The 27157-nt window shown below is 42.6% G+C and overlaps 1 protein-coding gene across 2 annotated transcripts in view; it reads right to left on the reverse strand.

Annotated features, from left to right (window-relative positions):
- The window catches only part of THOC3 (THO complex 3), a 598928-nt gene extending 585350 nt beyond the window's left edge, over positions 1-13578 (reverse strand). For both annotated transcript variants that reach the window (XM_044068951.1, XM_044068950.1), the window contains exon 1: positions 12992-13578. In XM_044068951.1, the coding sequence (XP_043924886.1) occupies positions 12992-13243 (252 nt within the window). In that variant the 5' untranslated portion in view covers positions 13244-13578. The remainder of the gene's footprint in view (positions 1-12991) is intronic.
- Between the last annotated feature and the right edge of the window lie 13579 nt (positions 13579-27157).

The raw sequence follows: 27157 nt of genomic DNA on the forward strand, positions 1-27157 counted from the left end.
TATTGTACGTTTTTTTATTTTTTTATATTTTTCCCCCCAACAGATTTGTTTGTTTTTCAATGAACTGTACAGGTCACATTAAAATTTTGAATTTATTTATTGTGGCTGTGAAGATAGGTGAAGGCTGCCAGCCTAACCAGATAATTCTGTCATCTGTAAATATTAACGTTCATAGGTTGGTACTAGGCTATCGGCCCTAGGGCCTATACAACCCTAGCCATAACAATTCCCTGGCTATTTCTTCCCACAGTATTTACTTCCCTGGACTCCTGTCTAGCAGGGTGACTGACGCGATACACAGGGTGAATTTCCTATCTTCCATCCAATTAAGGTTACTTTTGAAGAGGGCAAAAGAGGAGCTCTACTTGACATGTATGGGTGTCTATTCCAGTCTGGGGAGTCTCTGGGTCAGGAACCTATCCCCCCAGCATGTTTTAATCATTGTGATGACAAGGTTTAGATCCCTGGAGCGTCTCTCTCTGAGGGATTGGGATTTCTTTAAAGTGTAGCATGTCCAACATCTCTGGGTTTGACATGGCCTTATATGTTAAGCAAAGATCGCCTCTGAGTAGATGATATACGACAGAGTATAGGTGGAGGTTTTTTAGACCGTCAGCATAGGGCATCTGCTTTATAGGTTCATAAGTAGGTACTTGGCTATCGGCCCAAGGGCCTACGTAAGCCTAGCCAACAAGGTTCCCTGGCTTACGCCACCCAAGAAAGTTATTTTCCTGTGCCACTGTCGAGCAGACACACAGAAGTGATCCCCGGGATGTATTTCCTATTTCCCATCCACTCAAACGTTTTTCTTGAAGAGTGCTAATGAGGAACTTTGCTCGACATAAATGGGCAGCCTGTTCCAGAGTATGGAAAGTCTTTGGGACAGGAATCTATCCCTCCAGCATGTCCTGTTTATTGTGGTGACAAGGTTTAGGTCCCTAGAGCGTGTAGCTCAGAGGGATTGGGATTTCTTTAGGTGTAGCATGTCCAACAGCTCTGGGTTTGACACAGCTTTATATGTTAGGTAGAGATTACCTCGGAGTAGGTGATATGCTACGGAGTAAAGCTGGAGTCTTTTTGAGGAGGTCAGTGTAGGGCACTTGTTTGAGGCCAGTAATCCTTTTTGCGAGGTACTTCTGCAGCAGCTGGAAAGGCCACAGATGTCTTGTGAGGTACATTCCAAAAGGGGCATTGTACTCTATAATGGGTCTAATGAGTGTCGAGTAGAGGGGAACAATGACCTATTTTTTCCTGGATGAGAACCCTTTTATGAGGAGGTATGCCACGTAGAAGGATTTCCTGACTACTGTGGCGATGTGACTATCAAAAGGAGAGACTACTCTCCACCTGGGTCCCAAGGTCTCATCACACATTCTGTGTTAAGTAGATTGCTGCCTATGTGGTAGTTCATGGGTACAGAGTTTTTACCAACGGGGATGACACTGCACTTTTTGGCATTGAGCTTGAGGCCATGGCTCTGACACCAGGCATCTGTCTCAGCAGGATGTCCACATCATCTGGGGACTTGACTATAGCTCCTAGTTTGCAGTCATCTGCGAACTCCATTAGCCAGAGGCCTTCTGTGTTAGCCTGTACTTCAGAGAAGTAGATACCAAACAGCAGAGGTCCCAGGACGGAACCCTGTGGTACTCCACTTATCACTGCTTTGAGGTCAGACTTGGAGTCTGCAACTTTTACAGTGTGGGTTCGGTCAGTGAGCCAGATGGCAAACCATCTTGTGACATAGGGATTTATGCCTAGTTTAGCTATAATTCCAGAATGGGGGATGGTGTTGAAAGCATTGGTGAGGTCAAGATAGGCTGTGTGAACCACCTTACCCTCATCTACGGCTTTGGCGATTGCCTCAAAGGAGTCGATCAGGTTCAGGAGGCATGATCTGCCTTTCACAAACCCGAACTGGGTGGGATCCAGAGTTTGGAGGTTATCAATGTCTTTGTTTAGGAGTTCCATGATGATACGTTCCATGGCCTTGCAGACCAGGCTCGTCAGGCTAATAGGTCGATAGTTCCTGGGATCAGTGGTGGCTCCCCCTTTGTGGAGTGGGATAACTGTTGCTGTGCGCCATTCAGTGTGCACAAAACCTGATGCGAGGCTATTATTGAACATGTTGCTTAAGTGGGGAGCCAGTTCATTCTGAAGTTTGTGTAAAACGCAGCCTGGGATGTTGTCTGGGCCAATGGATGCTGTGTTTTTGGCTTTAGAGAGTGCAGCTTTTACCTGCGTAGTTGTGATTACAGGGACTCTGCATTCTTCCTATACAGATATGGTCCCTTGGGGTGGGGGGGGGGGGGGTAAAGTTAGCACTGAACCTATCTGCCAGGATGTTGGCAATATCAGTTGGTTCTGTAATTTTTGTGCCTTTGTGCTGCAACTCAGAGTAGATCTGGGTGTTGCCATTGAGATTCTTGACACAGCTATAGAATGCTTTGTGGTTGTCCTTAGAATTAGTGGCAATTTTGTTTTCGTAGCTAGCTTTGGAAGATCTTATAAGGGATCTCAGCTTCTTACTGAGGCTGACCAGGGAGCTCCTCCACTCATGGGATTTTACTCTTTTTTGCAACAATTTCTTTCTTCTGTTGTACAGTTTGATTAAGGCAGGGGACCACCAGATTGACTTCCTTTTTTTGGAGAATAGTGTCTTGGTTCTGTTTGGGATAGCACAATCCATGCACTCGTGTAAGTGCTTATAGAGTGCATTTGTGTAGGATTCAGCAGTTGTAACTGTACTGTCCATCTGCATGGGTGTCATGAAGTTCACCACTTCTGTCTTAAGAAGCATGAAGTTGGCTTTGGAGAAATTTTTTACTGTGGTTTCTTTAATGGGGGGTGGGATGTGGCTATCAAGGGTGATTAGCTTATGGTCGGATCGGACCAACGAGGAGTTGAATTCAGGTGTGGAACACCAGTCACTCATATTGGTAATGACTAGTTCTAGGATATTGTTGCCCCTGGTGGGGGTGTGGATAAGTTGATCCAGGACATTGGAGTTTATGAATTCCAGAAAGCGTTGAGCTAAGGAGTTGGTGCACGAGTAGTTTTCCCAGTTAATGATGGGGTAGTTGAAGTCTCCCATTATTAGCGTGTTTGGTTGAACCCTAATATTTTCCAGTACATCAAGAAAAGAGGAGTGGGAACCCTGGGGCATGGTGGGGGATCTGTAGCAAGCTACAATTTGGATTGTGGTTTTGCCCAGAGTTAGTAGCACATGGATAACCTCGGATGCATTATGCTGAGTAACTAGCCTGGAGGTGTGGATATCCTTAATGAATACTGACACACCTCCGCCTTTGGTGTTTCGGTCCAGGTTATATGGCCGAAAAGTGTGGTATGAGTTATAGCCTGGCCAGGTCTCAGTCACTGCACAGACATCGATGTTCTCCATTTTAAGGAGTGCCTCGAGTGAGTGCATTGTGAGATTTAGACTTCTAGCATTGAGTAGCATTACCCTAAGTTTTTGCTTGCCTGTTCCGGTTACGATGGTGAATTTGTTATTAGAACCTTGCCTAAAAAAGGCACTATAGGGGCAGCAAGAACCTTAGTCAGTATCCGGAATCCCAGGGGCGACAGGTGCAGGCCATCTGTGGCAAAGCATCGTGGTCTGTCGACCATGTCATCCCAAGCAGACAGATATTGGATCCCCTTAAAATGAGACCAGAAACTTAGCCAATTGAAGTCAATCATTTTGTCCTTGTACTGTGATTCTTTTAGTGAGGTATTTCTGCGGCCTTTCCAGTTGTTGCAGATGCCTTGAGAGGTACATACCAAATGAGGCATCGTATTCTAGAACGGGTCTAATGAGGGATGAGTACAGTGGGACAATAACCTCCTTTTTTCTGGATGAAAAGCCCTTAGTGATGAGGTGTGCCACATAAAAGGATTTCCTGACTGTTGTAGCGATGTGGTTATTGAAGGTGAGACCAATGTCCACCTGTGTCCCCAAGTCTCTTATTACACTTTCGGTGTTTATTGTAATGCCACCTATGTGGCAATTCACAGGTACATGTTTTTTTCCCAAAGGGATAACTATACATTTCTTGGCATTGAGCTTGAGCCCATGGCTTTGGCACCAGGCATCTGTTTCTATAAGTCCCTTTTGTAGAATATCCATATAATTCGGGGATTCAATAATGGCTCCCAGTTTGCAATCATCTGCGAAATTTGTTAGCCAAAGTCCCTTAGTGTTGGCCTGCACTAGATGCCAAGCAAGAGCACGACTGAACCCTGAGGTACTCCACTTGTCTGGAGCGGGAGTTGGCTACTTTTACAGTGTGGGTTCTGTCAGTAAGCCAGTTGGTAACCCAAGTGACGCAGGGATTAATGCCCAGCTTAGTAAGTTTATCTATAATTCCAGAGTGGGGGATGGTGTCGAAGGCCTTGGCGAGGTCCAGATAGGCTGTGTGGACCACCTTACTCTTGTCCACGGCTCTGGAAACTGATTTGAAGAAGTTGATCAGGTTCAGGAGACAAGATTGGCCCTTCACGAACCCAAACTGCATGGGGGCCAATGTTTGAAGGTTGCCAATGTCTTTGTTTATAAGTTCCAGGACAATATGTTCCATGGCCTTGCAGATCAGGCTTGTCAGACTGATGGGGCACTAGTTCCCGGGATCCAAGGTGGATTCCCCCCCCCTTGTGGAGTGGGATAACTGAAGCTGTGCGCCATTCAGTGGGCACGAAGCCTGAGGTGAGACTATGATTAAACATGACACTTACGAGAGATACCAGTTCATTTTGTAGTTCATGTAGTACACAGCCTGGAATGTTGCCTGGTCCCATGGATGTTGTATTCTTAGATTTGGAGAGTGCATTTTTTACCTGTGTGGCCGTTATTACCAGAATTTGGCAATGTTTCGTTATTGAGAAGGGACTTTTGGGGGGGTAAGAGGGGGGTGAAGTTTGCACTCAAACGATCTGCCAGGATATTGGCAATATCCTTGGGATCAGCATATTTAATACCATTCTGTTGTAGCTCAGAGCAGATCTGAGCACTGCCATTTAGATTCCTGACATAGCTATAGAATGCTTTGTGGTTGTGTTTAGAATCTTTGGCAATTTTATTTTCGTAACTAGCTTTGGAGGATTTTATGAGGGATTTCAGCTTCTTACTGAGGCTGATAAGGGAGTTTTTTGCATCCTGTGATTTTCCTCCTTTCTGCAACAGTTTTCTTTTGTTCTAAAGCTAGTTAATGGCAAGGGACCGCCAAATTGGCTTCCTTTTTTTGGAGGAGAGCATCTTGGTTCTATTGGGGATGGCACTATTCATGAACGAGTGGATGTGCTCATACAGTGCCTTAGTGTATGTAGGATTCAGCAGTGAAATATTCAGTTCCCATCTGCATGGGTGTCATGAATTTTGTCACTTCTGACTTGAGTAGCATGAAGTTTTCTTTGGAGAAGTTTTTTACAGAGGTTTCCTTACTGGGAGGGTGGGGGTGGGATGTGTATGTCAAGGGTGATTAGCTTATGGTCAAGACCTGACCAACGTGGAGGTGACCATAGGTGTGGAGCACCAATTTCCCATGTTGGTAATGACCAGGTCCAGGATATTGGTGCCCCTGGTGGGACTAAGGATTAGTTGATCCAGGGCATTGGAATGTATGAATTCCAAGAACCGTTGGGCAAAAATGTTGGTACACAAGTAGTTTTCCCAGTTAATGGCAGGGTAGTTGAAATTGCCCAGTATTAGGATGTTTGGGTGTATTTTAATATTTTCCAGTATGTTTAGAAAGGTATAGTGAGAATCTTGGGGCATGGTGGGGGATCTGTAGCAAGCTACAATTTGTACTGCAGTCTTACTACTGTTAGCTGCACCTGGAGAATTTCAGATGCATTGTATTGGGCAACTAGCCTGGTGTTGTGAATATCCTTGGTGAATATGGACACTCCTCCACCTTTAGTGTTTCGGTCCTGGTTTGGTGACCGAAAAGTGTGGTAAGAGTTGTAGCCTGGTATTGCAGGGGTGCTCTCTGGAGCCTTGAACCAGGTCTCAGTTACTGCACAGATATCGATGTTCTCCATTTTAGGAGTGCCTCGAGAGAGAGTGCATTTTGAGGTTTAGACTTCTATTACCTTCAGATTTTGCATTTGAACTGTGGTGGTGGTGCTGCGGTAGCGTTGTCGCCTCACTGTTAGACGTTGTCCGTTCGATTCTCAGTTAGAGCATCTTCTGTGTAGCGACATGCGTGAATGGGCATTCCTTCGTTGAAGGTTGTGCATTAGGCCCGGCAAGCCAATACGTAAAACTCTACTGCCAATCATTAGCGGACCGGAGTTCCGCTGTGGCGACCCCTAACCGGGAAAAGCCGAAAGACACAAACCTTCAGATTTTGCATTTGCAAGCTACAGGCTTGTTCTCTTAACTGTGAAAATACTGCATTGGATACTGAACTGCAAAAATGTAACAGTGCACTCTGCTGTAAGAAAGCCAAGTCAAGCATAGTAGAAATGTTTGATCTTTAAAGTCAGCTCCGATATGTCTGGATGAAGGAATTCTGCCTATTGTTTTGAGGCCAGAGTTAATGGCTAGAATTTGCATGTATACATGCCCTGTATTGCTCTGGTTTCTGACCAGATCTAAAGAATGTAAATGTGGCTTCTATTAGCCTGGGAAAACCAGAGAAGTGTGAAGAATTATGTCATGTGAAGCAGCATCAATTTAAAGAGAGAGAGAATGAGAGAGCTCAGAGCATTTGTCTTGAGAACCTCCAACTCGCCAGCACTGTCTTACTCTGCAAGTTTATTTTAGAACTGTGTTTTCTTAGATATAGCTAGGAAATAGGGAGATTAGACTAGTTTATTTTTCTGTGATGTCAGAACTTTTGCTACTGCATTATTTTAAGTATTTCTCTGTGATCTCTGAACTCTTGACTAGCACTCTTGACTAGCACTGTGTAGCAACAAGTATTGTCTTGTGTTTTTATTATTTATTGAATATTTTTAAATCTTTCAACTGTGGCTATTTTGCATATAGATAATTTAAGCTCTAAGAGTACACTGCATGTACATAGTGATACCATACCAAGTCAATCCAAATAAGTCTTGACTGTTTGGTTGCACTTACCATTTGGATAATAATATTGCAATGTAATAATTGGACACCCTTTTAAAGGCCTCTGAATAGCTGATAAATATTAGCTGGGTGGTGACTGTGATTTCTACCATATAGTCTGGGTAAAAGGGGCACAGCTAGAGAACATGTGCCAGCCTTCCCCAAGAGTGTCTATGTGGTTGTATAAAAAGTGTGTGTGTGTGTGTCAACTACTTGGGCAGGGACACAAAGCACTGGCTGGACGGAGAGGGTGCTGGAGGTTTTAGCCTGCCTACTAGGCCGAGAGCGGAACCCTATAGCTGTGCTAATGGGGAGTCTTATTGGGGACCTGGAGAGAAAGGGAGAGACCAGCCACAGAATGACTGTGATCTCTGTGTGCTCTTAAGAGAAATTGTACTTTACTGTGTATGTGTTTATTAACCTTTCCCTATATGGACGTCCCTCACTGGTGTTAGTGGTGAGGATTGAAGCGCCCTGACTGCTGGGCCAGGGCACAGGAGTCACAGTGGTCTAATTTTTTTAAATCACAAAAACCTGACATTTTAACAGAGGTGTGCACACTTACTACATCCACTGTATATGTAGGGTTCCCAAATATGCAATAAAGTCTAGAAGATTTAGGTTCTTTCCTTTGAAATGTTTGTATTGGTATTTTTATACGCCAAGTAAACGCCAAATAATTTTTCCTCAGTTAGACTGCAAATGTTGGAGGCATGATGGAGAAGAATTGAGAAAAAAGTTTTTGGGAGTGTAATGACTTAGCAGACTTTAAAAATTCCCTATAAACTACTCTATCAGAAATACTGGGTGAGTAAATTGACGTAACTAATTAAATTATTTTTTGAGCTACGGTACAAAATCAGAATTGCCTAAATACAGTGAGGCTTTGCCAAGTCTCATTCTGGTGCCTGACAAAAAAGCAATTACTAGAAAATTAAAATCAAATTCTAAACCAACTGTACTAGAAGTAATGAATATAGTAACATAATTCAAACAACGGGAAGTGTGTTTTTTAGAAAAAGGTATGAGCAAATGACAAAAAAAAAGGGAATTGTGGAAATACATGCAGAATAATGTTTTGGAGGAGGAATGAATTTTAAAAGACGGCAAGATATGAATGAGCTATGTAAGGTTTGACAATGACTGGATAGATAAATGATGTATACAGTTTACAGCCAATGTGCCAATATGGTTTGTTTTTACTTGTATAAATGTATGACTGTATAATAAATGATTATTAAATTAATGTTTATTTTAAAAAAAGTAGGGAGAAAGTCCTGTAAAGTCTGCATCGTCAGGACACTGATGTGGAGACTGGCCTCCATGTTAGACCGTGAACCTTGAACAGTCTTCCCTTCAAAATGCCACCCCATAGGGATGCATCTGTGGTTACTATGCAATATGGTCATCACAGAATGTGGAAAAAAAGGGCTGACCTTCTAGGAGAGCTGTGGAGGTCAACCCCCATCTAATGGGACGCTTACAAACAGGCGTTGAATAAATCCAAGCATGAAGATTATGGAAAAGCTGGGACCATTGTACAGAAAGGGTCCACTGAAGAATTCTCATGTAGTATATGGCTAAGGGAACTAATGCTTTGGCCAAAGCAGTCAACCCTTACAAATGAAGGATAAGTCTTGCAGGAGGTGAGGGGTGTTTTAGCCCTTGCAAGTCCATCTGACAGAGATACAACCCCAAACCCTAGGACAGTGGCTGTCTGATTACTCATTCAGGTGGTATCCGATAAACTCTATTTTGCTGTTTCGATTTTAATTTGTTTTTGGTTTGATTGACTGTGATCTCCAAATGTTGAAAAAATTGAAGCAAGAGGTCCCATTGCTGAAGAAGGAAACCCTGATAGGGTTGGTAAGAAACCAATCGTCCTAGTATGGGAACACCCAGAACCATAGCAGTTTGAGATGCACTACAAATTACTGCCATGTATTTGGTGAACAACTGGTGTACAGTGGTGAGACCAAAGGGTAGACTTCTGAACTGGAAGTGATTGGCTCCCAACAGGAAAAACAGAAATCTCCTTGATAGCCTCGATATCTTGATATGGTAGAAGGTATCCAGGACAACTGTACAGCACACACAATCATCCCTCCTCAAAAGGCAGTAGAATGGACTGAACTGTGACCAACCTGAACTTTGCCTGTTTTGCAAAGTGAAACAGATGACTGAGGCCTAAAACTGGCCTTGCATTCTGTCTCTTTTTTGTAACTAAAAAGAACTTGGAATAGACTTTGGATTCTAACTGGGGTGGGTGGGACTTGCTAGATGGTTCTTTTCCAACAGCTTTAAAACAAAGGAAATGCAATATGAGGCAAATTCTATCTCATCGGGTGGTACTGTGGGATTTTTTTTTTCAAGTAAAGGAATCAAAGGAAATCATGTAGACTCTGGTGACTATCTTCAACACCCAAGTATCTAATATGATGGTCTGCCAGACTTGAAGGTGCAGAGATAACAGCCCCCAACTACCACCAGAGGTCAGGTAATCTTTCAGAAGCATTGGAAGAATTTCTAAAAAGGACCACAAAATCCCCAATTCTGCAGTCCACTTCTGCCCCTAGAGTGAAGTTCATTGAAACTGCCCTCCCACTTCAGGAGGACCTGTCTGCAGGAGCAACCTGGTTTAATCCTTGAAGATTTCCCGAACTACATCTTCTAGGCACCTCACCGATTCATGGAAAAGCTTTTCTGAGGGTTGGAAAAATGGATTCCAAAAGCAAAAAGGAGTCTTACAAGTGTGCTTTTGCTCCTGGTGAGAGTTTCCTAAACCTTTGGCCCAAAAACTGTGCAACCAAAGGGGGAGTTAGGGAAGGACATCTTGAAGCCTTCAGCAAAGTCACACAATCACATCCAGGCATGCTAGAGGATGGTTATGCCGGTACCTGCTGCACTTGCCGTCCTCATCAGCTGCAACAGAATGGCTAAGATGGACATCGATTGTAAAGTAGACACCTGGGATTCAACTGATTTTTGGACAGCCATCAGAAGGTTACTTTAACGGGACTAGGTGAGTTCTTTAATCAAGTACCTCTGGAAGCAAGTCATGTGGACCAGGTAATTCATCGCTAAGTTTGAAAGTCGCAAACGCATACCTCCGTTTCCCAAACTTGTCCAGTGCTCCTGACTCCCTGTTAGGAGGGTGGCTAGACATACTCCCATCAGAGAGTTCCTTTTTAGTGACTGCCACCACAACCCTTGTTGCAGAATTCTCTGTCCTTAGGTGTGACCAAGACTTTATCTGGCTTAAGGACTGGCTCCACCACATCAGGAACCTTCTAAGCCGACCGAAATACCAAGTTTATAAATGCATCAGCAGGCAGCATCACCCCAGAGGTAGAACAGCCAACTCCAAAAACTGAGAGGAACACAAACTCCACTGGGGAGGACATATTGCTGGACTAACCATCTTGCTGTTTCATCAGTTCCGAAATGTCACCAAAAGCGGCGTTCTCTAGATGGAATCTTGGGGACCCATCCCAGTCATTCAACTCTGTATATTCAGAGACTTATTCCGGGGAGGAATATAAATGTCTCCTCTTACATGTCTGTCTCCTTGGACCCTGTTTCGAAGTGACTTGACCCAGATCTGAAGCTGACATTGGAAACGAGCTATCTAGTGCAGAGGTGTCAAGCAAAAAATACTGTTCCAAAAGTTTCAGTATAAAATCAATGCCCAGAGCATAGGCATCAATGCTTTAGCTCTGAGATTCATCCCATCACACAGCACTGGACTCAAAATTGACAAAACTGTACACTCTAACATGGGGTGCTCCCGGGAGGCTCAGACTCCTGAGCCTTGGGTGTGAAGGACAGACTGGAACAGAAGAAAACAGTTGTAGTTTTCTCAGGAAACATCCTATGTAGATGAAGTCGGGGGAATTCCTACTTGCATCTGAAGGAAGCGCCACATCATCCTGTAGACATCTGCTTCAGAACGGCTCCTCAATGACTGAATGGACCTGGAAGATGAAGCCTCTCCTGGAAGAAAGGTGAATGAAGCTGAGGACTCACCAGCTCCAGTGAGAAACAAGGGGGAAGCATCAATGACCAGATCTGAGGAGGAGTGACTCACTGGTAGAGGAATTTTCAGTGCCGGACACAAAGGTTGTGAAGGGACTGTCCGCTTTTCAGATGACTTGTCTTTCTCTTTTTCTCTCTCTAGACTTTTCTTTGTCTTACTAATTTTCCCCAAGTGTTAGCTGGGGTTACAGAAGTGGCAGTAGTAGTTAAAGCCTGGGTGGACAGACAGAGAGAACTATTTGTTGAATGATCATATCTAGTTTGTCCCTACAGCCCTGGTAAAGGATGAACAAGCCTCACATTCCACGTTGGGCTGCCCTCAGACAAGATACCCAAAGACAGTGTGGTCCTGCAAGGGGATTTTATGAATACAGGCCATACATTTTTTTGAATTCATGAATCTTGTCTGGCATAGAAAGTGCAATCTACCAAGCACAAAACGGTTCTGTCCAAGTTCAAAAACTCACTGCACACCAGACAACTATACAAGTGTGCGTACATATATAATAGATGAGTATGTTAAGAAAAAAATTACATAAAATAAACTATATTCATGTCACTGGAACTACAACTAAAATGGAAAGTAAGAGATATACAAGATTTAGTAACTAACAGGAGGTCAACGTGAAGGAGGAAAGAGTCTGCCAAAAAAGGCACAGTGAAAAAAATAAGGACTTGGCTGTACGACTATTTTTCAGAGCCCTTAACACAACCTTCATGATCAGACACCAAACGAGATCAGAGGCATTTTGGAGAAAGAGAGAAATCATTGATAGGGGAGAAGTCACAGGCCTGGATCCACAGTTTCCAAAGGTGCCAAGATTGGATCTGGTAACCAGTTTTTGAAGAGCAGACCTTCATTAGAAAGCAATAGAGATGCCCCCTTCAAACACTCATGGAGGAGTTGGCTGTGTGCACTGTTGAACTGGACAAAAAAAACGACAACTTCTAATCTCTAATACTTATCACTGGAGAGGAAGGAACAGTGTGCACATAGCCACCTCCTCCATGGGAGTTTGAAGTGGTGTCTCTACTGCTTTCTAATTACTTCTGCTCTTCATAGACTGGCTCAAATTACATAGACAACTGACTGGTAGCTCATCTACAGATTTCTTTACAAAGCAAACAGGTTTGGGGTAGAAAAGCATAACAAACTCTTAACTCATACCTTGATTTTTCAGGGCCTCCCAGATTTGGACTCAAAATTTTAGTTCTACTTGTCTAAATGTCTTCTATAATTGTTGACATTTGGAGAAAAAATGGCGAATTACACATAATAAATTAGACAGTTAACTTACTTTACTTCAGAAAAAAATATATTAATTCAAATTCTCTTCAATTAACTTGAGACGTTGACAGTTGTCCCTTACAGCTCTCAACAAATTAGGGACACTTAAAATAATAATGTTATTAACTTGAAGCAGTGACGGATTACAAATGAGAATATACATTTATGAAATAAAAAATAAATAAATAATTGTAATTACGGTCATAATCTATTAAGACAAATTCACCACACTTTATCCAAAGATCTCTAGTTTAAGAAAGGAATAAGAACACAGCTAAAACCAGGTGAAAATCTGGGACAGCTGATAGGTCCCCATTATTATTTCTGAATTTGTCCCCGATTTTGTTTTAGATTTGTTTTGACTTGTTGGGAACTTTGCTCTTCATTATACAGAAAGTTTGGAGCTTCAGATCAAAGCTCTAAAATTAGGTTATTTAAAAGTAAAACCTAGGTTAAATGTCGCAAATGAGAATGTGCAGCAACACTAAATGACTCAAATCTTAACGGTCAGTGGATAATTCCGACTACAACCATCATCACTTTCCCCGCCCCAAAACACAGCGAAAGGTGACACACTATGCAGAACCAGCTCCACTTACCAGTCGATCTTTGTCTAGTACGAACACACTGGCTGTTTTATCGAAAGATCCCGATGCCAGTCGGCGTCCATCGCTGCTCCACGCCACAGAGTGCACCTTAGCGCTGTGCGCCGAGAATTCCCGCGTTTTGCCGTTCGCGCGGAACCATTCCTGCATTTCAAGCACTAAAGGTGAGGCTATCCTGGGACGATCATAAGTACAGACTGGACCACGGGGAGTGTGAGGTGTGTTCCCCGCCTCCATCAACGCCATCACACAACCCCGGGCCACAAAACACCTTAATTAAGTCTAAAAACACAATTTAACCGGAACGGTGTTAACTAACAGACTGATGGTGCCCACGATTCCCGTGGAACTGTTTTGCCCATTTCGCACTTAGTACAGACCACAACTTTGAGCAGACTTTATTGATCTTTAAATAGACTGCGATAGTATAAGCCTTGTACTTAATATACTAGTGTCGTGTAAAATACTGTAATCGTGTATGATTCGCGTTGTCGCTACACACTATGCTTAAAAAGTGAAAGCCTCTCTACCCTTTCCACATTATACCACGGCTCATGACCTCGGCTTACTCAGACTACGTAATCACCCCCTCACCACGAAACCCCTGCAATAAAAGATGCTATTGGCTGCCTCTTCTCAGGGCAAAGGCTACGAAACTCTGAAGGTCCCGCCCATAATAATGTACTAAATTTTGAACGCCTTTCAATGTGCATGTACTGGCAGTTGTTTAGTTACAATTTACTTTTTTGACTTTTGTCCCATGTAACCACTAAAAAATGCCCATATCATTCCAAATATTTATTCTGTGCAAGAACGAAACAAAACTACGCGTTCGGCTGTTGCCTATATAGCCGGGGAAGCATACCTTTCAACCTCTTAGAGCAAGAAATCTGGACAAAGCCATACATAAAAGTGGGACAAAGGCCCAAAAATAGTGTCAATTTTTAAATATTGTTCTTACAAACTTAGAAAGTTGATAGAGTATAACAGGTTTTTCATTAGCGTGAATTTTTTGAAGGGTGTGAAGTCTGAAACTCAAATATCTGTTATTTTCTAACTTCAGTCTTTAATGATTTTCTACAAATTTGCCAGAAAATCTAAATTTTATGAAAAATGAAGCAAAAAAGGTAATCTGCCTTTGTAGTACCTCACAGGGTGCGCCGTAGTAAAGCCTGCCCCAAACACACCTCCAGCCCCGTGGAGGCAGCAGCATGGTTATTCAACAGTGTGCGGAATGCAATGTAAAAATTCAGCATCTATCCCGAAAGCAACCCAATGTTTTATTGTAGACATTCAGTACCAAAAGATGAAATGTTTTATTGGGGACATAAATCTAAAATGCGTGTTGTACATCACATTTCAGTCAGTAAATCGGACAGAGTTCACACAACCAAACAATTTCTCTAAACGATACTGTTACATTTTAACGGCTGAAAATGTTTCCCGAAGATGCTAGCTGAACTGGTCACCTGGCCTTAAGGCATCCAAATCTGAAAAGAAGCAGGGGTGTGGGGGGGGGGGGGGGGGGCTGAAAAAGGAGAAACAGTAATAATTTATACAAGGTGGATGGAGTTTGGGTTGCCACCTTTTCAGATGGCCAAAGTGGGACAATTGTGGTACAAACATCAGATTTTGTAGGCCAAAACATACCCATGGCCAGTACAAGGGACAGAACTTCACTTTTTTGCCTAAATAAAAGCTTATTGTTGTGGCATTTTATTTGCTTATTCTGTTTCTTATAACATTTAGGTGTTTCAGATACAGAATAACTGTTTTATGCAACTATTACATAAAATATAGGAAATAATTTTGCCCTAATATTTCAGGACAGTTGCCATTCTTATAATATTTTGCAGGACACAACTGCCCAAAGAGGGACTGTCCCTTGCAAAGTTGGACAGGTAGTAACCCTAGATGGAGTTTATTGTGTGCGTGAATATTTGAGCAGTTTACATGACGTGACATATTTATTAGCATGCCTGTCAGTCTTCCTCGATATCCCCACCCACTTGGCGTGCCAATCACTGATGGCACGTCCAAAGCTGCGCAGAACTAAATGCGAGGTACTACACTGGTAGATTACCGCAAAAAATATGAGGCAAAAGTCTGGACAGTCTGGGAAAATCTGTACATTTGAGAGGTATGTAAGAGGTATAATGGTGCATGGGGTGGGGTCATCAAGTAAGGGTGTAGCACTTACCTCTAAAACTCTTTGCACAAGAAATCTGAACATAGCCAAACAATAAGGGGACAAAGGTCCAAATCGAGGGGCATATTTTAAATATTGTTCTTATAAACTTGTACTTTTGTTAGAATAACATGTTTTGTATTACTGATAATTTTGTGAAGAGCATGAATTTTGAAATTCAAGTGCCTGGCATTATTCAGTGACCTTAATCCTCAGTGATTTGACAGACAAGTAAAACTTTAATGAGAAACAAACCAAAAAGGTTTCTTTTTTGGGATAAACTATTGGCTAGGGTTGTAACGGCCTCAGGGCTATTAGCGTAGTAACCTCCTGTGATCCTAAAACATGAGGCAAAAATGTGAACAGTTGAGAGGCATGCCTCTCAACCTATCAATGGAAGAAATCTGTGTCAAGCTAAAATCAATAGAGGAAACAAAGGCCCACCCTAAGGAGCATATTAATAAAATCTGCTGTAGTCCCTCTCATTCTGCTTCACAGATGGGTCTCGGATCTGTCTTGGTTGCCTGTAGCAGACTTAATCTTCCAGGCTCTTGCTCCTCCCCTACCCACAATCCTCCACCCCTAGCCCAACCTCCTCAGATCTCGTTTGTCGCCAAGATGCTCTGACATGATTCCAGTGCTCAGCTCCAGCTAAGTCAAAAACGTTAACTTTGTGAATTTGTATAGTTAGTTAGTTTATTGTTTGAGTAGTTATCTTAGTTTTTTTTTCTAGCAGTTAGTTCCTCCCTTTCCCTTTAGCTGGCAAGGTGCGTTAGGGTCCTCTTTCTTGCTTTGTCTTAGAATACAGTTTTAAACTTGTTATTGTTGTCTTTTGGCTTATCCAGGTTAGGGGTCACCACAGCGGATCACCGGTCTACTCATGACTAGCAGCGGAGTTTTACAGTGCCAAGTTGCCAGCCCAACGCCCAACTTTCACAGAAGGCACACACACGCACGCGCACACACACACACACACACACACACCTATCTGCATGTCTTTGAAGTTCACTCGACCACAGGGAGGACATGTTCACAGAAGGCGTATGCACACACACACACACACCTATCTGCATGTCTTTGAAGTTCACTCGACCACAGGGAGGACATGCAGACTCCACACAGAAGACACTCTAGATGAGAATCGAACCGAAGAGCCTCTTGCTGTGAGGCGACAATGCTAACCGCTGCACCACCAATACAGTTTTAGACTTGTAACTCTGTGAATTGCTATCTTGTTGTAGTGTTAACGTAGTTTCATATATTTATAGTTCTCCTTTAGACTTGTTATAGTCATTTTTGTGATGGTCTTTGTAATGCCCCACCACTGGACCAGTAATCAAGGAGCCTCAATCCTCACAACTAGCAACAGTGGGGGGATGTACATTGGGAGGATAACAGGTACACACACAGTATTTCCAGATGCAGCTCTCTGCATCAAGTGCAATTCCCCTTAAGAGCACACAGAGACCACAGTCAGTCCGAGGCTGGTTTCTCCCTCTTTCTTCAGATCTCCTGTAAGACTCCCCCTGGCAGAGCTATAGAGTTAAAATCTCAGCTGAGTAACCAAGCCAAGAACTCCAGCACCCTCTCTGCCAACCAATGCTTCATGTTCCTGCCCAAGTAGCTGACATACACACACTCTTATAGGTTTGATTTGTACACACACACACACACACACACACACACACACACACACACACACACACACACATCTGGGAAAGGCTGGCACAATTGTACTAGATATGCCCCCTTTTGCCCAGACTATAAGGTAGTTATCACTGCCACCAGCCAACTCCTTATCAGCTACTTTAAGGCCCTTAACAAAGGGTGTCCAATCTTACTGTGTAATATTAATATTAATACAAATGGTAGTTTGACCAAGAGCAAGACTATTAGGAGTGGCCCACACAGTGTCACAAAATAAATATTCAAGTACTCTCAAAACTTAAATATCTCTAGACAGATCAGCAACAATGAAAGGTTTAAATGTATTTAATAATAAACAATAAAAGGACAAGAAAATACTCAGTATATATTCACAGTGACATCAGCGTTCAAAATCACAGGAAATATTTAAAACAACATTGCAGGACAGTCTCAAATAAATACAGAAAAAACATCTAAACAAAGCTTTGCTGTATTCCTGACTATATCCAAGAGAATTGTACTGTTCTGTAGAAACTTACTTCATCAGAGCAAGGCAGATGTGGTGAATCGTTCTTGTCAGGTCCAAGACAGAATACAGAATGCACTGTCTCTCTCAGAGAGTTCTCAGATTAATATCTCAAATATTGCTGCTAGAGATAGCTTGCAGAATGACATAATTTCTTGTCATCTGAGTCTAGCCCAGGTGAAACCCCCACTGCTGGAAGCTAGCAGTATTTAGCATCTACCTGTGAAAATACATAAACCTCAGATCTTTGGCAGATGCTGGAAGTCATAAGACAATTGCATTCCTTCATACTTTCAGAGGCAGTAATTAGTTCACCCTGAAGACAACGCAGAAAGCTTCTCAGCACAGACCTTATGTCTCCAGCCTAGCCTATAAAGTAGTTTAATTTCAGCTATTTTTCTGAAGTTAATCTCCTGGATTCCAGCTGCTTAATTTCAGCTATTTTTCTGAAGTTAACCTCCTGGATTCCAGCTTCCACTGTTAAAATATATACATTTAACCAGTTACAATAGTGCATTTACATTTCTGTCCTATTCCAGTAGGGCGCACTGTGGTTACATTTTAAGTACAACCATTTTATAGAACACATTTTTAACACACATCTGTACAGACCAGTTTGATATACTCATGACATAGAGTTCTAATACATTTGTAACACGAGCATTTTACATATAGTGGATATAAAAAGTGTACACACCCCTGTTAAAATGCCAGGTTTTTGTGATATAAAAAATGAGACCACAACAAATCATTTCTAAACTTTTCCCACCTTCAATGTGACCTATAACCTGTACAATTCAATTGAAAAACAAACAAATCTGTTAGGGGAAAAATATAAAAAATAAAAAAAACATACACTAAGCTGGTTGCATAAGTTGTGCACACCTTTAAACTAATACTTTGTTGAAGCATCTTTTGGTTTAATTACAGAATTCAGTCTTGTTTGGTAGGAATGTATCAGCATGGCATATCTTGACTTGGCAATATTTGCCCACTCTTCCTTGCAAAAGTGCTCCAAATCTGTCAGATTGTGAGAGCATCTCTTGTGCACAGCCTTCTTCAGGTCACCCCACAGATTTTCTGTTGGATTTAGGTCTGGGCTCTGGCTGGGCCATTCCAAAACTTCTTCTGGTAAAGCCATTCTTTTGTTGATTTGGATGTATGCTTGGGGTCATTGTCATGTTGAAAGGTTAAATTCCTCTTCATCTTCGCTTTCTAGCAGATGCCTGAAGGTTTTGGGCCAAAAGTGATTAGTATTTGGAACTGTTCATAATTCCCTCCACCTTGACTAAAGCCTAATTTCCAGCCAAAGAGAGGCAACCCCAAAGCATGATACCGTCACCACCATGCTTCACCATGGGGATAGTGTTCTTTGGTGATGCGAAGTGTTGTTTTTGCTCCAAAGGTACCTTTTTGGAATTGTGGCCAAAAAGTTCAACCTTGGTCTCATCAGACCATAAAACATTATCTGATGTAAATCTTTATTCATTGCTTACTGTTAGGACCTCGGGTCCATCCTCAGAACTGATACGGCCGTTTCCCAGCTCATGCAAGCCAAAAACTCTCAGCTAAGAACCTACCCACAATGCCACTCTCCTAGATACTCCAGATCTCGTTTGAAGTGTTCCTAGTCAGACGTGATAGCCATCTCTCTCAAAGCTAAGTAGAAAATTGTTAATTTTAAGACAGTTTCTCTTCAAAATTATTTAATTTTTAGTCAAGTTAGCCTTTCCTTACTGTTGCCTATAACCTAAGCCTATTTCCTACCCTTTTCCTTGGTGATTTAATTTTTTTACCTTTATTGGTACTGTCCCTCTCTCCTGTCTTTGACAGGCCTCCAGTGGTATTTTTTTTAAAATAACATCACTGTTTCTTTTCCCTTATTTTTTCTATAGGATAGCCTTGTTGCCTTACTATGTCAGACAAAGCTAAGTTGGGATTTAAACAGTGTGACAAGTGTGGACGTAAGATGCCTAACTCAGATACACATGTTCATTGTGTCTACTGTTTGGGCGTGGATCCTATTAGAGCTGACTGTGACTTTTGTGCTAGTAAATTGTACACTAGCAAAATGTAATAATAAACTTATCTTAAAAGGTTTACTCAAGACACCTTTTTCGGAGGCTCTATCTGGTTTGGAGGTTTCACCCCCCTCCAAAGATCAAAAAACATAAGGAAAAACGGATTACTTAATGTACCTTTTTCGGTTGCCACCTTTTCAGATGGCCAAAGTGGGACAATTGTGGTACAAACATCAGATTTTGTAGGCCAAAACATACCCATGGCCAGTACAAGGGACAGAACTTCACTTTTTTGCCTAAATAAAAGCTTATTGTTGTGGCATTTTATTTGCTTATTCTGTTTCTTATAACATTTAGGTGTTTCAGATACAGAATAACTGTTTTATGCAACTATTACATAAAATATAGGAAATAATTTTGCCCTAATATTTCAGGACAGTTGCCATTCTTATAATATTTTTGCAGGACACAACTGCCCAAAGAGGGACTGTCCCTTGCAAAGTTGGACAGGTAGTAACCCTAGATGGAGTTTATTGTGTGCGTGAATATTTGAGCAGTTTACATGACGTGACATATGAATTAGCATGCCTGTCAGTCTTCCTCGATATCCCCACCCACTTGGCATGCCAATCACTGACGGCACGCCCAAAGCTGCGCAGAACTAAGTGCGAGGTACTACACTGGTAGATTACCGCAAAAAATATGAGGCAAAAGTCTGGACAGTCTGGGAAAATCTGTACATTTGAGAGGTATGTAAGAGGTATAATGGTGCATGGGGTGGGGTCATCAAGTAAGGGTGTAGCACTTACCTCTAAAACTCTTTGCACAAGAAATCTGAACATAGCCAAACAATAAGGGGGGGGGGACAAAGGTCCAAAACGAGGGGCATATTTTAAATATTGTTCTTATAAACTTGTACTTTTGTTAGAATAACATGTTTTGTATTACTGATAATTTTGTGAAGAGCATGAATTTTGAAATTCAAGTGCCTGGCATTATTCAGTGACCTTAATCCTCAGTGATTTGACAGACAAGTAAAACTTTAATGAGAAACAAACCAAAAAGGTTTCTTTTTTGGGATAAACTATTGGCTAGGGTTGTAACGGCCTCAGGGCTATTAGCGTAGTAACCTCCTGTGATCCTAAAACATGAGGCAAAAATGTGAACAGTTGAGAGGCATGCCTCTCAACCTATCAATGGAAGAAATCTGTGTCAAGCTAAAATCAATAGAGGAAACAAAGGCCCACCCTAAGGAGCATATTAATAAAATCTGCTGTAGTCCCTCTCATTCTGCTTCACTGATGGGTCTCGGATCTGTCTTGGTTGCCTGTAGCAGACTTAATCTTCCAGGCTCTTGCTCCTCCCCTACCCACAATCCTCCACCCCTAGCCCAACCTCCTCAGATCTCGTTTGTCGCCAAGATGCTCTGACATGATTCCAGTGCTCAGCTCCAGCTAAGTCAAAAACGTTAACTTTGTGAATTTGTATAGTTAGTTAATTTATTGTTTGAGTAGTTATCTTAGTTTTTTTTTCTAGCAGTTAGTTCCTCCCTTTCCCTTTAGCTTGCAAGGTGCGTTAGGATCCTTTCTTGCTTTGTCTTAGAATACAGTTTTAAACTTGTTATTGTTGTCTTTTGGCTTATCCAGGTTAGGGGTCACCACAGCAGATCACCGGTCTACTCATGACTAGCAGCGGAGTTTTACAGAGCCAAGTTGCCAGCCCAACGCCCAACTTTCACAGAAGGCGCGCGCACACACACACACACACACACACACCCACACCTATCTGCATGTCTTTGAAGTTCACTCGACCACAGGGAGGACATGTTCACAGAAGGCGTATGCACACACACGCACACACCTATCTGCATGTCTTTGAAGTTCACTCGACCACAGGGAGGACATGCAGACTCCACACAGAAGGCACTCTAGCTGAGAATCGAACCGAAGAACCTCTTGCTGTGAGGCAACAATGCTAACCGCTGCACCACCAATACAGTTTTAGACTTGTAACTCTGTGAATTGCTTTCTTGTTGTAGTGTTAGCGTAGTTTCATATATTTATAGTTCTCCTTTAGACTTGTTATAGTCATTTTTGTGATGGTCTTTGTGATGCCCCACCACTGGACCAGTAATCAAGGAGCCTCAATCCTCACAACTAGCAACAGTGGGGGGATGTACATTGGGAGGATAACAGGTACACACACAGTATTTCCAGATGCAGCTCTCTGCATCAAGTGCAATTCCCCTTAAGAGCACACAGAGACCACAGTCAGTCCGAGGCTGGTTTCTCCCCCTTTTTTCAGATCCCCTGTAAGACTCCCCCTGGCAGAGCTATAGAGTTGAAATCTCAGCTGAGTAACCAAGCCAAGAACTCCAGCACCCTCTCTGCCAACCAATGCTTCATGTTTCTGCCCAAGTAGCTGACATACACACACTCTTATAGGTTTGATTTGTACACACACACACACACACACACACACACACACACACACACACACACATCTGGGAAAGGCTGGCACAATTGTACTAGATATGCCCCTTTGCCCAGACTATAAGGTAGTTATCACTGCCACCAGCCAACTCCTTATCAGCTACTTTAAGGCCCTTAACAAAGGGTGTCCAATCTTACTGTGTAATATTAATATTAATACAAATGGTAGTTTGACCAAGAGCAAGACTATTAGGAGTGGCCCACACAGTGTCACAAAATAAATATTCAAGTACTCTCAAAACTTAAATATCTCTAGACAGATCAGCAACAATGAAAGGTTTAAATGTATTTAATAATAAACAATAAAAGGACAAGAAAATACTCAGTATATATTCACAGTGACATCAGCATTCAAAATCACAGGAAATATTTAAAACAACATTGCAGGACAGTCTCAAATAAATACAGAAAAACATCTAAACAAAGCTTTGCTGTATTCCTGACTATATCCAAGAGAATTGTACTGTTCTGTAGAAACTTACTTCATCAGAGCAAGGCAGATGTGGTGAATCGTTCTTGTCAGGTCCAAGACAGAATACAGAATGCACTGTCTCTCTCAGAGTTCTCAGATTAATATCTCAAATATTGCTGCTAGGATAGCTTGCAGAATGACATAATTTCTTGTCATCTGAGTCTAGCCCAGGTGAAAACCCCACTGCTGGAAGCTAGCAGTATTTAGCATCTACCTGTGAAAATACATAAACCTCAGATCTTTGGCAGATGCTGGAAGTCATAAGACAATTGCATTCCTTCATACTTTCAGAGGCAGTAATTAGTTCACCCTGAAGACAATGCAGAAAGCTGCTCAGCACAGACCTTATGTCTCCAGCCTAGCCTATAAAGTAGTTTAATTTCAGCTATTTTTTCTGAAGTTAATCTCCTGGATTCCAGCTGCTTAATTTCAGCTATTTTTCTAAAGTTAACCTCCTGGATTCCAGCTTCCACTATTAAAATATATACATTTAACCAGTTACAATAGTGCATTTACATTTCTGTCCTATTCCAGTAGGGCGCACTGTGGTTACATTTTAAGCACAACCATTTTATAGAACACATTTTTAACACACATCTGTACAGACCAGTTTGATATACTCATGACATAGAGTTCTAATACATTTGTAACACAAGCATTTTACATATACTGGATACAAAAAGTGTACACACCCCTGTTAAAATGCCAGGTTTTTGTGATATAAAAAATGAGACCACAACAAATCATTTCTAAACTTTTCCCACCTTCAATGTGACCTATAACCTGTACAATTCAATTGAAAAACAAACAAATCTGTTAGGGGAAAAATATAAAAAATAAAAAAAACATACACTAAGCTGGTTGCATAAGTGTGCACACCTTTAAACTAATACTTTGTTGAAGCATCTTTTGGTTTAATTACAGAATTCAGTCTTGTTTGGTAGGAATGTATCAGCATGGCATATCTTGACTTGGCAATATTTGCCCACTCTTCCTTGCAAAAGTGCTCCAAATCTGTCAGATTGTGAGAGCACCTCTTGTGCACAGCCTTCTTCAGGTCACCCCACAGATTTTCTGTTGGATTTAGGTCTGGGCTCTGGCTGGGCCATTCCAAAACTTCTTCTGGTAAAGCCATTCTTTTGTTGATTTGGATGTATGCTTGGGGTCATTGTCATGTTGAAAGGTTAAATTCCTCTTCATCTTCACTTTCTAGCAGATGCCTGAAGGTTTTGGGCCAAAAGTGATTAGTATTTGGAACTGTTCATAATTCCCTCCACCTTGACTAAAGCCTAATTTCCAGCCAAAGAGAGGCAACCCCAAAGCATGATACCGTCACCACCATGCTTCACCATGGGGATAGTGTTCTTTTGGTGATGCGAAGTGTTGTTTTTGCTCCAAAGGTACCTTTTTGGAATTGTGGCCAAAAAGTTCAACCTTGGTCTCATCAGACCATAAAACATTATCTGATGTAAATCTTTATTCATTGCTTACTGTTAGGACCTCGGGTCCATCCTCAGAACTGATACGGCCGTTTCCCAGCTCATGCAAGCCAAAAACTCTCAGCTAAGAACCTACCCACAATGCCACTCTCCTAGATACTCCAGATCTCGTTTGAAGTGTTCCTAGTCAGACGTGATAGCCATCTCTCTCAAAGCTAAGTAGAAAATTGTTAATTTTAAGACAGTTTCTCTTCAAAATTATTTAATTTTTAGTCAAGTTAGCCTTTCCTTACTGTCGCCTATAACCTAAGCCTATTTCCTACCCTTTTCCTTGGTGATTTAATTTTTTACCTTTATTGGTACTGTCCCTCTCTCCTGTCTTTGACAGGCCTCCAGTGGTATTTTTTTTTAAATAACATCACTGTTTCTTTTCCCTTATTTTTTCTATAGGATAGCCTTGTTGCCTTACTATGTCAGACAAAGCTAAGTTGGGATTTAAACAGTGTGACAAGTGTGGACGTAAGATGCCTAACTCAGATACACATGTTCATTGTGTCTACTGTTTGGGCGTGGATCCTATTAGAGCTGACTGTGACTTTTGTGCTAGTAAATTGTACACTAGCAAAATGTAATAATAAACTTATCTTAAAAGGTTTACTCAAGACACCTTTTTCGGAGGCTCTATCTGGGTTGGAGGTTTCACCCCCCTCCAAAGACCAAAAAACATAAGGAAAAACGGATTACTTAAGGCACCTTTTTCGGAGGCTCTATCTGGGTCGGAGGTCTCACCCCCACCAAAGACCATAAAACATAAGGAAAAATGGATTACTCAAGGCACCTTTTTTTTCGTTGGCTCTATCTGGGTCAGAGGTCTCACCCCCTCCAAAGACCATAAAACATAAGGAAAAATGGATTACTCAAGGCACCTTTTTTTTCGGAGACATTATCTGGGTCAGAGGTCTCATCCCCTTCAAAGACCAAAAAACATAAGGACAAACAAATTACCCAAGACACCTTTTTCGGAGGCTCTATCTGGGTCGGAGGTCTCACCCCCTCCAAAGACCAAAAAACATAAGGAAAAACAGATTACTCAAGGCACCCTTTTTGGAGGCTCTACCTGGGTTGGAGGTCTCCCCCCTCCAAAGACCAAAAAACATAAGGACAAACGGAGTCACTCAGTTCCTGCATCTCCATCAGTTATAGAAACAAGTTAGCTCTGTGCTTCCTCGGCACAGACCTCTTTGGCACCAGGCTTTGTGTCTTCTGCCTCGGTGCCATCCATGATATTCACCCCTATTTCAGCTCTGACCTCAGCATCACTGACTTTGGTGCTGTCCTTGGATCCGACATCGGCTCAAATGACTGTACCTGCTTCGGCACCATCCCCAGCCATGGTGCCGACAGTTTCTTCGGCTCCATCGGCTCCAAAACTCGAATACCTGCTAAGGACAAGATACCTCCAGTGCATACTGTCTCGGTTCTGACAGCAATGTTTTCCCTGCCAGCACCATCCAGCCTTGCTGCATCGGCTCCGGCGGAATCAGTGCTCTCCCAAAGCAGTGCTTGGACCATCTGTACCTTGGTATCTACCCTGGTGCCTATTTTCTCACTGGTGTCATCTATGTCCATGGCTCCGATGGCTTCCAGTTCTCTTGCTCCTCTCCCAACCCTCTATTTTGGGACCCCGGGCACGGGAGTCACAAGGACCCTCTTTGAAGGGAACCCCTTCTCCGGAGTCCTCCTCAGAAGATCCCACTGGGGAGCCACCCCGGAAGAAATGGTGCAAGAGGAAGCACCTTGATTCACCGGATGAATCTATCACCGAAGACACATTGTGATGAGGGGGGGAAGGGTCCCCACGGTCTCCCCCAGACGACATTTCATTCGGAGACATTCTCAAAATCCTCAAGCAGCGGGGAGACTAGAAGTCCTATAGCCCTTCTTCTGAGGAATTGATGCTCCTGCAGGCCTTCCGTGCCCGGCCATCTACTTCCTGGGTGACCCCACACCTGAAGTCCAGCCCCACTGGTCCTAGCAGTTGACAGTAGATTCTATGGTTGTGGTGGCGGCCACCAAGAGGGAACTGGCAGAAGATAGTTCCACCGTCCATCCTCCAAACAGAGAGTCCCGTACCATGGACAGACTAGGGAAACAGACCTATGCTTCAGTGACATTCGCCATTCGGTCATTGAACTATCTGGCACACTTTACTCATCTCCAAAGAGACCTAATTTCCGAAATGTCTTTCTCTTTGGTGGGGTACTGTCTGATGAGGTGCGTGATACTGTTGCCTCGCAGCTAGCTACCCTTGAATCCATCTCGAACCCTTCGATGCATTTGATATCTCACTCCACCGAGGGGGCAGATCGAGCTGCCGCATCAGGCATTGTCATGAGACATAATGCTTGGATGCGGTTGTGTGACTTCGCAGACCCCTTTAAATCTTCCTTCATCAATGCACCTGTCGATGAAACTGCACTTTTTGGACCCAAAGTACGACGCACACTTACACATAGAGAGAAAGACGGAAAGACTTTGTCTGCTGTGGGCATACGCCTTTCCAACCCCCAGAGGTGCTACTCCAGGAACCAGAAGGGTGGAAAAATGTGGTTCAAGAAATCCCAAGGACCTTTTCGTGACACTTGTGGTGAACAATCCCCCTGGGGTACAGGGGACAACTCATATGGAAGATGCCCTTTTCAGGGTAGAGGGGGTCCGTGTAACCAGGGCACTAGAGATTCTTTCTCTGGCAGACCCTACCAGCACTCTTGAGCAGCGGTCCGATTGTTTCCCTCTGTCGGGCGTCGTTTTTCTCTGGGAGGGAATTAGCAGCCTTACAGATAGAAAAACTGCTAAGAAAAAAAGTCATCCAATCAGTCCCACCAGACCAGACAGGATCCGGGTTTTACTTGAGGTTCTTTTTAGTGCCAAAAAAGACAGGGGACTGGAGACCAATCCTGGATCTTAGCCTACTGAACAAAGTTATCAAACTTCAAAAATTCCAGATGGTCACAGTACAGTCCATTCTTCCCTTCCTAGAGAGGGACAATTAGATGTGTTCTATAGACCTACAGGATGCATACTACCACATAAAGATGGATCACCACTCCCAGAGGTTTTCTCCTCTTCCGGTTGGGAGCCAATCACTACCAGTTCAGGGCACTGCCATTCGGTCTCTCAACAGCCTCCTGAGTGTTCACCAAATATATGGCAGTTGTGGTAGCCCTTCTTTGATTATAAGGATTCCAGATGTCTCCCTATTTAGACGACTGGCTCCTTACTGCTCCAACCAGGAATCTTCTAGTCCGCAGCCTCTTTTACACTCAAGATCATGCTGTCCACTTGGGGATTACAATCAACAAAGACAAATCTCAG

Source organism: Protopterus annectens, chromosome 4.part0 (assembly GCF_019279795.1).
Source record: "Protopterus annectens isolate FY-2018-M chromosome 4.part0, PAN1.0, whole genome shotgun sequence".
Classification (NCBI taxonomy): domain Eukaryota; kingdom Metazoa; phylum Chordata; order Ceratodontiformes; family Protopteridae; genus Protopterus; species Protopterus annectens.